Source organism: Crinia signifera, chromosome 4, assembly GCF_055691185.1.
Source record: "Crinia signifera chromosome 4, ASM5569118v1, whole genome shotgun sequence".
Lineage (NCBI taxonomy): Eukaryota > Metazoa > Chordata > Amphibia > Anura > Myobatrachidae > Crinia > Crinia signifera.
Window position 1 is genome coordinate 3,233,601 of NC_139220.1, and position 12,810 is coordinate 3,246,410.

General features: G+C 47.7%; 1 protein-coding gene across 1 annotated transcript in view; it reads left to right on the plus strand.

The window, feature by feature from the left end:
• Positions 1 to 2,637: 2,637 nt before the first annotated feature.
• The window catches only part of LOC146073557 (solute carrier organic anion transporter family member 1C1-like), a 47,505-nt gene continuing 37,332 nt past the window's right edge, over positions 2,638 to 12,810 (plus strand). The window contains exons 1-3 of the mRNA XM_083180752.1: positions 2,638 to 2,772; positions 4,338 to 4,458; positions 10,055 to 10,196. Coding sequence (XP_083036878.1) covers positions 4,351 to 4,458; positions 10,055 to 10,196 — 250 coding nt within the window. The 5' untranslated portion in view covers positions 2,638 to 2,772; positions 4,338 to 4,350. The remainder of the gene's footprint in view (positions 2,773 to 4,337; positions 4,459 to 10,054; positions 10,197 to 12,810) is intronic.

Sequence of the window (12,810 nt, forward strand, 5' to 3'; positions counted from 1 at the left end):
CCCTTGGCATTGCAATGGATGGGTTCCCTGTAGTGTGACCGTCCCCCACCCTCGGCATTACAATGGATGGGTTCCCTGTAGTGTGACCGTCCCCCACCCTCGGCATTACAATGGATGGGTTCCCTGTAGTGTGACCGTCCCCCACCCTCATAGAAACATAGAAACATAGAATTTGACGGCAGATAAGAACCACTTGGCCCATCTAGTCTGCCCCTTTTTTTAAACATGTTACCTCAAACCATATTTGATCCTTATTTTTTTGTAAGGATATCAATATGCTTATCCCAAGCATGTTTAAATTGTACTACTGTATTTGCGTCTACCACCTCTGTTGGGAGGCTATTCCACTTATCTACTACTCTTTCTGTGAAAAAATTCTTCCTCGCATTTCCCCTGAATCTTCCTCCCTCTAGTTTCAGTGCATGTCCTCGTGTTCTGTTGCTCCTCTTCCTGTGAAGAATGTCTCCCACCTGTACCTTCCTCCCTCTAGTTTCAGTGCATGTCCTCGTGTTCTGTTGCTCCTCTTCCTGTGAAGAATGTCTCCCCCCTGTACCTTCCTCCCCCTAGTGTCAGTGTATGTCCTCGTGTTCTGCTGCTCCTCTTCCTGTGACTAATGTCTCCCACCTGTACCTTCCTCCCTCTATTGTCAGTGCATGTCCTCGTGTTCTGTTGTTCCTCTACCTGTGACTAATGTCTCCCACCTGTAGCTTCCTCCCCCTAGTGTCAGTGTATGTCCTTGTGTTCTGCTGCTCCTCTTCCTGTGACTAATGTCTCCCACCTGTACCTTGTTAAAGCCCTTGATATATTTGAAAGTTTCTATCATGTCCCCCCTTTCCCTTCTCTGCTCTAAAGTATACATATTAAGATCTTTTAGTCTTTCCTGGTACGTTTTGTGATGTAGGCCATGCACCATTTTAGTTGCTCTTCTTTGTACAGTCTCTAATGTATTTATATCCTTCTGGAGATATGGCCTCCAGAACTGAACACAATACTCTAGGTGAGGTCGTACCAATGACCTATACAGTGGCATTATTACTTCTTTCTTTCTACTGCTGATACCTCTCCCTATGCAACCAAGCATCTGACTTGCCTTCTTCATTGCTTTGTTACATTGCCTACCTGCTTTTAAGTCCCCTGAAATAGTGACACCTAGATCCCTCTCTTCCTCAGTAGTTTCCATTATAGTGCCATTTATACTATATTGAGTCTTTGGATTTCAGAGACCCAAGTGCATGATTTTGCATGTTTTGGCATTAAACTGTAGTTGCCATTCTCTTGACCATTTCTCTAATCTGCCTAGATCCTCAATCATTTGTTTTACCCCTCCTGGTGTGTCTACCCTGTTGCATACCTTTGTGTCATCTTCAAAAAGGCACATTTTACCCTCAATTCCATTTGCAATATCACCAATAAAGATATTAAAAAGCACCGGTCCAAGTACAGATCCCTGGGGTACTCCACTTGTAACCTTTCCCTCCTTTGACTGTACTCCGTTTACTACAACTCTCTGTTTTCTGTCCTGCAACCACGCTCTTATCCATTCAACTATTTTAGAATCCAATCCCAAGCTTTCAAGTTTATTTAACAGTCTGCGATGTGGGACAGTGTCAAAAGCTTTACTAAAGTCTAGATAAGCTACATCTACAGCCCCACCTTGATCTATTACTTTAGTCACCCAGTCAAAAAAGTCAATAAGATTTGTATGACATGATCTTCCCCCAGTAAACCCATGCTGTTTTGGATCCTGTAAATTGCTGGTTTTGAGGTATTCTACAACTCTTTGTTTTAAGAGTGTTTCCATCAATTTCCCTACTACTGATGTAAGGCTCACTGGTCGATAGTTGCTTACCTCTTCCTTGCTTCCACTTTTGTGCAGTGGGACTACATTCGCTGTTTTCCAGTCCTCTGGGATTACTCCAGTAGCTAGTGACTGGTTGAATAATTCTGTTATTGGTTTTACCAACTCCCCTTTAAGCTCTTTTAGTATCCTTGGATGTATCCCATCTGGCCCCATTGATTTATCCACTTTCAGTTTTGAGAGTTCTGTGAGGACTTTCTCCTCTGTAAATGTACTTGTCTCTCCCTCAGTTTTCTGACTATACTTGCAACTTAACTGTGGCCCCTTCCCCTCTCTTTCAGCAGTGAATACTGAGCAGAAATAATTATTAATATTACCTGCTATTACATTGTCCCTCTCAAGAAAACTTCCACTCTCTGTCTTCAGTCTAATTATTCCACTTTTTGTTTTTCTCCTTTCACTTATATACCTAAAAAAAGTTTTCCCCCCTTTACCCACTGACTGGGCCATTTTCTCTTCAGCCTGTGCTTTTGCACGTCTGATTACCTTCTTAGCCTCCTTCTGTCTAACAAGATACACCTCTTTGTCCTCATTCTTCTGCGTCGGCTTAAATTTCTTAAAGGCCAACTTTTTTGCTTTCACAATACTTGCTACTTCTTTTGCAAACCACCCTCGGCATTACAATGGATGGCTCCCCACCCCCCGCTGCTCTCTAACAATGGCTGGTTGGATAAATTCTGTGTCCAGGTTTAGGAAAGACACAAATACACAAATCCAGCCCCAAATCTCTGATTCCGGACAGCCGGCTGCAGCCTGTGTGGGGTCACCTGGCACAGCAGGTAACAGGTCTGGGAAGGGGACAATCAGGGCAGCTGTTTGTTCTGGAGAAGTTAATGATTGCTGACATGTCATTCCTCCAAATAAGAGTCTCATCCTGTGTGCAGCCAGTGGACGGGACGGTCACAGCTGGACAGGTAATCCCTCTATGTTACCTTATGTGTTACCCCATTTATATAGGGTGTTCTGCCTCCTCTCTGGGGCGTGTACGCGTTCTATGCTGCCTGTCTGTGGTCAATGGCGCATTGATGTCACCCGCAAATAGGGTGACCAACTCATCCCTTTAATCTGGGACACATATTAATTACACAGGTTCTGTGGCAGTTTAAAACCAGGTGAAATGGAGTCTTGAGGTGTGGCAGTTTAAAACCAGGTGAAAGCCAGCCACAGAACCTGTGTAATTAATATGTGTCCCGGATTAAAGGGATGAGTTGGTCACCCTACCCGCAAACTACAGTCTTACTGGAAACCTTCCCTCGTGTGCACTGGTTTTAGGAAGAACCAGGGAATGGGAAGCTGGAGAGATGTTGGGCGATTTGTACAAATGATACGTTCGCTAACGATGTTAATGATATTTCTGTGTATATCGTCCACTAGGATTGTGTCCCCAGCTGATAAGTTTAGTGAGAACCCTCCTCTACTCCTTTTATCAGTACTTTGAAAAAACTTTTTGGGACATGTCTTGAGGTGTTTGAGCAGGAGACGGAAGGTTCAGTTCTCCCAAAATCCGAATCCACTCGAATGTTCTGCATCTGGACTGAACCAAACTCCAGTTTTTCCCGATCAGTTTTGACAGTAGAATTTTCAGTAGAAAGATCCCAGTCAGCATCAGATCCAGGCAGAGAGAAATCCGCTCACTGGTATTGTACTATGGGGGTGATGCGGATTGAATCGGTAACGTTCGCACGGGGTGCTGATTTTTGGCGACTGCGCATAGTAGTTATTTATGCGGATGGGCAGCTGCTGTGTGCGAGCGTGAAGTACAGGCGTGGGAGGGGGGCATGGGGCGGCGGGCCAGGGGATTCGCCAATGGGAATGACCAGTGTTTCATGGGCTGTCCAAAGAAAATGCTGGGCATTCTCATGGTGAGTCCCCAACAACAGATACCGTGTGAGAACGATGCAGTGTATACAGTATGTGGACCCATTCACTAATATGGGATATGGGCAACCCACAGCCACGAAGCATGGGAAGACTGCACTCTGCACATACTCAGTAGTGATTTCAGCTGCCATCTTGGGATAGGGCATGAAGCCACCCCAGACAAAGGGAAGACTGCACTCTGCACATACTCAGTAGTGATTTCAGCTGCCATCTTGGGATAGGGTATGAAGCCACCCCAGACAAAGGGAAGACTGCACTCTGCACATACTCATTAGTGATTTCAGCTGCCATCTTGGGATAGGGCATGAAGCCATCCCAGACAAAGGGAAGACTCTCCTTAAAGAAGGGGAATGATCATCATTAGAAGGATAAAATATGCCGGTTATATTCCCAATGATAAAGTTACTCATTGTGACATTTACACTGCAATATCAAACTGGTTGTGCAGTGTAAGTGATTGCCGCTTTTAAATAACTGGAGATTTCTCACCAAATCTCTCATCCTATTACATTTCCCCCAATGTATATTTTCTCCCAGTATTCAGCAGATTGTGTGAGTGTGTAATACGCCCCTGGGGACTTGTAACGTTATCTTTCAGACTAATCTGTAACATGACTGCGGAGAAAGTCTGCAACGAGCTTGAGAAGTCCAGCTTATCCCCGCCAGACGGAACCATATCTGCTCCCGCCAAGAAGTCCCGGTGTTGCTCCCCTCTGAAGGTAATGTCATGTCCCCCGCAGGAGGGCTACATTGTATACGGGGGGTGATAGATCTAGGCTTGGAGAGAGATAGTACCAGCCAATCATCTCCTGTCATATTTCAAACACGACCCGTAGAATGGCAGTTAGGTGCTTATTGGCTGGTACTTTATTTCTCTCCAATGCTTAATAAATCTCCCCATGATTATTATATCAGGACACTATTACACTAATAGGATCGCTAAATGCCAAATCTAACATGTATAGTTCCTTTACATCCTGGAGGTAAAATACACTGTTCGGTGTAACCCGGAGATACAACGGCAGCTTTGCCATAGATGCCGTAGATGAACGATGACACTAATATATGGGGCTTGATGTAAGGCTGTGCCAGTCCTGGTGCTGTGCTGGATGCTGGCCGAAGTTTATTCTAACGGGGCAATAGTTTTTTACACGGTATGGTTTTGCCTTGTAAGTGATTGCCCCGTTAACAAAACCTCCAAGTTGGGCCGGAATACTGCACGGCCGCTGGACCAGGACACACAGTATCAGAGGTGTCTCGATTGGCGTTCCTGGGCGGTGTTAATGGGTGGAGTCTTAGCACATGTACTGTACGGAGATGGGCAGTTACTGGGCAGTGTCTTACCACATGTACTGTACAGAGATGGGTGGTTACTGGGCGGTGCCTTAGCACATGTACTGTACAGAGATGGCTTTTACTGGGCGGAGTCTTAGCACATGTACTGTACAGAGATGGGTGGTTACTGGGCAGTGTCTTAGCACATGTACGGTACAGTGATGGCGGGTTACTGGGCAGTGTCTTAGCACATGTACTGTACAGAGATGGCTTTTACTGGGCGGAGTCTTAGCACATGTACTGTACAGAGATGGATGGTTACTGGGCGGTGCCTTAGCACATGTATTGTACAGAGGTGGGTGGTTACTGGGCAGTGTCTTAGCACATGTACGGTACAGTGATGGCGGGTTACTGGGCAGTGTCTTAGCACATGTACTGTACAGAGATGGGTGGTTACTGGGCAGTGTCTTACCACATGTACTGTACAGAGATGGGCGGTTACTGGGCTGTGTCTTAGCACATGTAATGTACAGAGATGGGCGGTTACTGGGCGGTGCCTTAGCACATGTACTGTACAGAGGTGGGTGGTTACTGGGCAGTGTCTTAGCACATGTACGGTACAGTGATGGCCAGTTACTGGGTGGTGCCTTAGCACATGTAATGTACAGAGATGGATGGTTACTGGGCAGTGTCTTAGCACATGTACTGTACAGAGATGGGCAGTTACTGGGCAGTGTCTTAGCACATGTACGGTACAGTGATGGCGGGTTACTGGGCGGTGTCTTACCACATGTACTGTACAGAGGTGGGTGGTTACTGGGCGGTGTCTTAGCACATGTACTGTACAGAGGTGGGTGGTTACTGGGCGGTGTCTTAGCACATGTACTGTACAGGGTACAGGGGGTCTCGGTGAAAGTGGTTGTGTACAGATGAGAGGCCGTACTTGGGCAGAGAAACTGCACCAACCAATTGTGGAGCCTACAGAGGCACTAATCAGTATTTGCGAGTGTCCAGTCCCTGACTGTGGGCGTCTCAGTCCTTCCACGGATCATGTGACCCAGGGGAGGACTTTGCAGCAGAATTTGCATAGGGTTTTGCTCACTGCTCCGACATGTCCCGGACATTACCAAAGAACACTGCAGTGGCCGATTGTAGCAAAAGTTGCTAGGCAAACAGGGCTCATATGGCCGCAGTGTTTTCTGATGCTGTACTCCTATGTCATAATTAATTACATGGGGCCTGGCTGTTCAGAGGGCCACACAGCCCAAGAGATCCCACAGTCCAGGAGCCCTCACAGCCCAGTGGTCCTCACAGCCTAGTGGTCCACATAGCTCAGGAGACCCCACAGCCCAGGAGACCCCACAGGCCAGGGGTACTCACAACCCAGTAGATCGCACAGCCCAGGGGTCCTCACAGCCTAGTGGTCCACACAGCTCAGGAGACCCCACAGCCCAGGGGCACACACAGCCCAGTAGATCCCACAGCCCAGGGGTCCTCACAGCCTAGTGGTCCATACAGCCCAGGAGACCCCACAGCCCAGGAGACCCCACAGCCCAGAAGATCCCACAGCCCAGGGGTACTCACAGCCCAGTAGCTCCCACAGCCCAGGGGTACTCACAGCCTAGTGGAACCTACAGCCCAGGAGACCACACAGCCCAGGGGTCCTCACAGCCTAGTGGTCCACACAGCTTAGGAGACCCCACAGCCCAGGTGTCCTCACCGCCTAATGGTACACACAGCTCTGGAGACCCCACAGCCCAGGAGACCCCACAGCAGAAGGGGTCCACACAGTGTAGTGGTCCGCACAGCCCAGGAGTGTCATCAGCACAGTGCTGGTATTCACACAGTGAGCCTTGTCCTCTCCTTCATTAGAGGTGCTGGACCCTGTTTTCCCTATAGTAGGAGAACCTCTCTGCCTGGCCCCTCTTTTCCACTGGGCTGGTTGGGCTACTACCCAGGGGCCCCACAAGCATAGGGGCCCCAGAGCAGCCTACGGCTGGCCAGCATTGGCCGGCATCCCTCCTCCTCCAGTGGTCGCACTGAATGTTGGGTGTGACATCATCATGCCTGATGTTGTGTAGGTAGGGGCCCCACTTCCCTGCTTTGCCCGGGGGCCCATAATGCTGTTAAGACAACCTTCCAGAACAGGATGACTGAGGATGTGGCTGAGGATTTGGGATGGGGTAACATAACATCGCCTCTGTCTTGTGTATGTATGTGACCTATTACATCATGTCTCTCTTATTGACTTACAGCCATTTATAAGCTCAGCTGCCACCTATATACCATGACCCCTGGTGTGTGCTCAGTACTGGAATACAGGCACTTTGGCTGCAGAGTGGACCCAGGAGAACGAGGCTGTTTGGTTTAGTTATCAGATCCCACCGGGGATGGTGAAATATCTGGATAATGTTTAAACCATTATAAAACGTAGAAGCTAGTGTTGGATTACCCCGTTATCTGCCCTCTCTACGCTGCCCGATGCCGCTACCTGCTGGAGTCTCCCAGTGGTGGGATCCGTCACGTTTAATGCAATATGCCCCTAGCCGGCCTGTTTCTTATCCATGACATGAGGTTCCCAATTATCTTCTATGTACTAATAGCCAAAGGCTGCACATTTCACAGGGAGATCCTTTAGAAGGCTAATTGGCACCCACAGCGCAATCCCCATTATGGTCAGACCCCTGTGACACCCCCAGTTTGGTGTAACATCAGCGAGTGGATCGTACCTCTAGGCTCCTCCTACTGCGGCACGCTTTGAATATGGCATGAAGGTTTGTATTTGTCCCTCCCGCTAGCACTGCGTAGGGTAAAGGTTAGTACATAACGCAATACCAAATACAAATACCGAGGCCTATGTAAGCTTAGCGACTCGCTTCCCAGCAGACAGTGTAAACAGACAATAGCCACTTTATGTCTGATGGTCAATAACAATTGCGCAAACGATGCGTTCCGCACATTGTAATCTTTAAAGAATTATCAACAAATGCGCAAAATTAACACTTTTACGAAATAGGAAGCAAGAAGCACAACGTCCCTGTTAGTGAGTGATTGCGGAACGTCTCTATTCTGTGTGGTACAGCCGGTGCCCTGCACAGGGATTATGGAGACTCAGGGAATTCATGTAAACTAGGGAGTAGACTGGCTGGGACACACTCATTGTATAACTTGGGGACTGTTACAGTGATGCTGTGTTTGGCCACAAGGTGGGGCTGTCGAAGCGGCTGGGACACACCTCATTGTATAACTTGGGGACTGTTACAGTGATGCTGTGTTTGGCCACAAGGTGGGGCTGTCGAAGCGGCTGGGACACACCTCATTGTATAACTTGGGGACTGTTCCAGTGATGCTGTGTTTGGCCACAAGGTGGGGCTGTAGAAGCGGCTGGGACACACCTCATTGTATAACTTGGGGACTGTTCCAGTGATGCTGTGTTTGGCCACAAGGTGGGGCTGTAGAAGCGGCTGGGACACACCTCATTGTATAACTTGGGGACTGTTCCAGTGATGCTGTGTTTGGCCACAAGGTGGGGCTGTAGAAGCGGCTGGGACACACCTCATTGTATAACGGGGATAGTTCCAGTGATGCTGTGTTTGGCCACAAGGTGGGGCTGTAGAAGCGGCTGGGACACACCTCATTGTATAACTTGGGGACTGTTCCAGTGATGCTGTGTTAAGCCACAAGGTGGGGCTGTAGAAGCGGCTGGGACACACCTCATTATATAACGGGGACTGTTCCAGTGATGCTGTGTTTGGCCACAAGGTGGGGCTGTAGAAGCGGCTGGGACACACCTCATTGTATAACTTGGGGACTGTTCCAGTGATGCTGTGTTTGGCCAAAAGGTGGGGCTGTAGAAGCGGCTGGGACACACCTCATTGTATAACTTGGGGACTGTTCCAGTGATGCTGTGTTTGGCCACAAGGTAGGGCTGTAGAAGCGGCTGGGACACACCTCATTATATAACGGGGATAGTTCCAGTGATGCTGTGTTTGGCCACAAGGTGGGGCTGTAGAAGCGGCTGGGACACACCTCATTGTATAACTTGGGGACTGTTCCAGTGATGCTGTGTTTGGCCACAAGGTGGGGCTGTAGAAGCGGCTGGGACACACCTCATTGTATAACTTGGGGACTGTTCCAGTGATGCTCTGTTTGGCCACAAGGTGGGGCTGTAGAAGCGGCTGGGACACACCTCATTGTATAACTTGGGGACTGTTCCAGTGATGCTGTGTTTGGCCAAAAGGTGGGGCTGTAGAAGCGGCTGGGACACACCTCATTGTATAACTTGGGGACTGTTCCAGTGATGCTGTGTTTGGCCACAAGGTAGGGCTGTAGAAGCGGCTGGGACACACCTCATTATATAACGGGGATAGTTCCAGTGATGCTGTGTTTGGCCACAAGGTGGGGCTGTAGAAGCGGCTGGGACACACCTCATTGTATAACTTGGGGACTGTTCCAGTGATGCTGTGTTTGGCCACAAGGTGGGGCTGTAGAAGCGGCTGGGACACACCTCATTGTATAACTTGGGGACTGTTCCAGTGATGCTCTGTTTGGCCACAAGGTGGGGCTGTAGAAGCGGCTGGGACACACCTCATTGTATAACTTGGGGACTGTTCCAGTGATGCTGTGTTTGGCCACAAGGTGGGGCTGTAGAAGCGGCTGGGACACACCTCATTGTATAACTTGGGGACTGTTCCAGTGATGCTGTGTTTGGCCACAAGGTGGGGCTGTAGAAGCTTCTATTCGTGTAGTAGTACAGTAATATCGTTATCGAGTGCTCACATTGGGGGTGATTCAGGATTGATCATTAAGACGCAAATTAAGTGCGTCAACCGATGTTTTGGGTCTGCGCATACACATGTACGAACGCCTTTGTGGCAGACAGTGTTTCCTGGGCATACCCATGTGAACGCAGGTGGGTGGAAGCCTGCACAGGGTGGGCAGCTGGCATCACATGTGTGTACTGGCACAACGTTGTGTCTCTAGGATCCGCCTGTGACAGACATATTGGTGTAATAACAGTGTAACGTCTCTTCCCTGCAGCTGTTCCTGGTGTCGCTATGTTTCGCTTACTTTGCAAAAGCTTTTTCCGGAAGTTACATGAAAAGTTCCATAACGCAGATCGAGAGACGATTCGACATTTCCTCCTCCACGGTGGGAATGGTGGATGGGGGCTTTGAGATTGGTGAATATCTTTCCCCTCTCCTAATACCACGTGTCTCTGACCGTCACATATAACCTTGTGTCTCTGACTGTCATACATTGCCACGTGTCTCTGATGTCACTTATAACCACGTGTCTATGACCGTCACATGTAACCACGTGTCTCTGACCTTCACATGTAACCACGTGTCTCTGATCGTCACATGTAACCACGTGTCTCTGACGTCACATGTAACTTTGTGTCTCTGACTGTCATACATTGCCACGTGTCTCTGATGTCACTTATAACCACGTGTCTCTGACCGTCACATGTAACCACGTGTCTCTGACATCACATGTAACAACGTGTCTCTGACCGTCACATGTAACCACATGTCTCTGACATCACATGTAACCACGTGTCTCTGACCGTCACATGTAACCTTGTGTCTCTGACCGTCACATGTAACCACGTGTCTCTGACTGTCACATGTAACCACGTGTCTCTGACCGTCACATATAAGCACGTGTCTCTGACCGTCACATGTAACCACGTGTCTCTGACCGTCACATGTAACCACGTGTCTCTGACCGGCACATGTAACCACGTATCTCTGACCGTCACATGTAACCACGTGTCTCTGACATCACATGTAACCACGTGTCTCTGACCGTCACATGTAACCACATGTCTCTGACATCACATGTAACCACTTGTCTCTGACCGTCACATATAACCTTGTGTCTCTGACCGTCATATGTAACCACGTGTCTCTGACCGTCACATGTAACCACGTGTCTCTGACCGTCACATATAAGCACGTGTCTTTGACCGTCACATGTAACCACGTGTCTCTGATCGTCACATGTAACCACGTGTCTCTGACCGGCACATGTAACCACGTGTCTCTGACCGTCACATCTAACCACGTGTCTCTGACCGTCACATCTAACCACGTGTCTCTGACTGTCACATATAACCACGTGTCTCTGACCGTCACATGTAACCACGTGTCTCTGACCGTCACAGGTAACCATGTGTCTCTGAAGGTCACATATGACCACATGACTGTCACATATTATCACGTGTCTCTGTTACATATGACCACATGACTGCCACATATGACCACGTGTCTCTGTTACATATGACCAAATGACTGACACATATGACCACGTGTCTCTGTTACATATGACCACATAACAGACACATATGACCAAGTGTCTGTTACATATGACCACATGACTGACATATATGACCACGTGTCTGTTACATATGACCACATAACTGACATATATGACAACGTGTCTCTGTTTCATATGACCACATGACTGACACATATGACCACGTGTCTCTGTTACATATGAGCACATGTCTCTGTTACATATGACTACATGACTGACACATATGACCACGTGTCTCTGTAACATATAACCACATGACTGCCACTTATGACCACATGTCTATGTTACATATGACCACATGACTGACACATATGACCACGTGTCTCGGTTACATATGACCATGTGTCTATGTTACATATGACCACATGACTGACACATATGACCACGTGTCTCTGTTACATATGACCACATGACTGACACATATGACCACGTGTCTCTGTTACATATGACCACATAACAGACACATATGACCAAGTGTCTGTTACATATGACCACATGACTGACATATATGACCACGTGTCTGTTACATATGACCACATAACTGACATATATGACAACGTGTCTCTGTTTCATATGACCACATGACTGACACATATGACCACGTGTCTCTGTTACATATGAGCACATGTCTCTGTTACATATGACTACATGACTGACACATATGACCACGTGTCTCTGTAACATATAACCACATGACTGCCACTTATGACCACATGTCTATGTTACATATGACCACATGACTGACACATATGACCACGTGTCTCGGTTACATATGACCATGTGTCTATGTTACATATGACCACATGACTGACACATATGACCACGTGTCTCTGTTACATATGACCAAATGACTGACACATATGACTACGTGTCTCTTTTACATATGACCACATGACTGCCACATATGACCACTTGTCTATGTTACATATGACCACATGACTGACACTTATGACCACGTGTCTATGTTACATATGACCACATGACTGACATATGACCACATGACTGCCACATATGACCACATGTCTCTGTTACATATGACCACATAACTGACACATATGACCAAGTGTCTGTTACATATGACCACATGACTGACATATATGACCACTTGTCTGTTACATATGACCACATGACTGACACATATGACCACGTGTCTCTGTTACATATGACCACATTACTGACACATATGACCACGTGTCACTGTTGCATATAACCACATGATTGCCACATATGACCACTTGTCTATGTTACATATGACCACATGACTGACACTTATGACCACGTGTCTCTGTTACATATGACCACATGACTGCCACATATGACCATGTGTCTCTGTTACATATGACCACATGACTGACATATGACCACGTGTCTCTGTTACATATGACCACATGACTGACATATGACCACGTGTCTCTGTTACATATGACCACATGTCTCTGTTACATATGACTACATGACTGACACATATGACCACG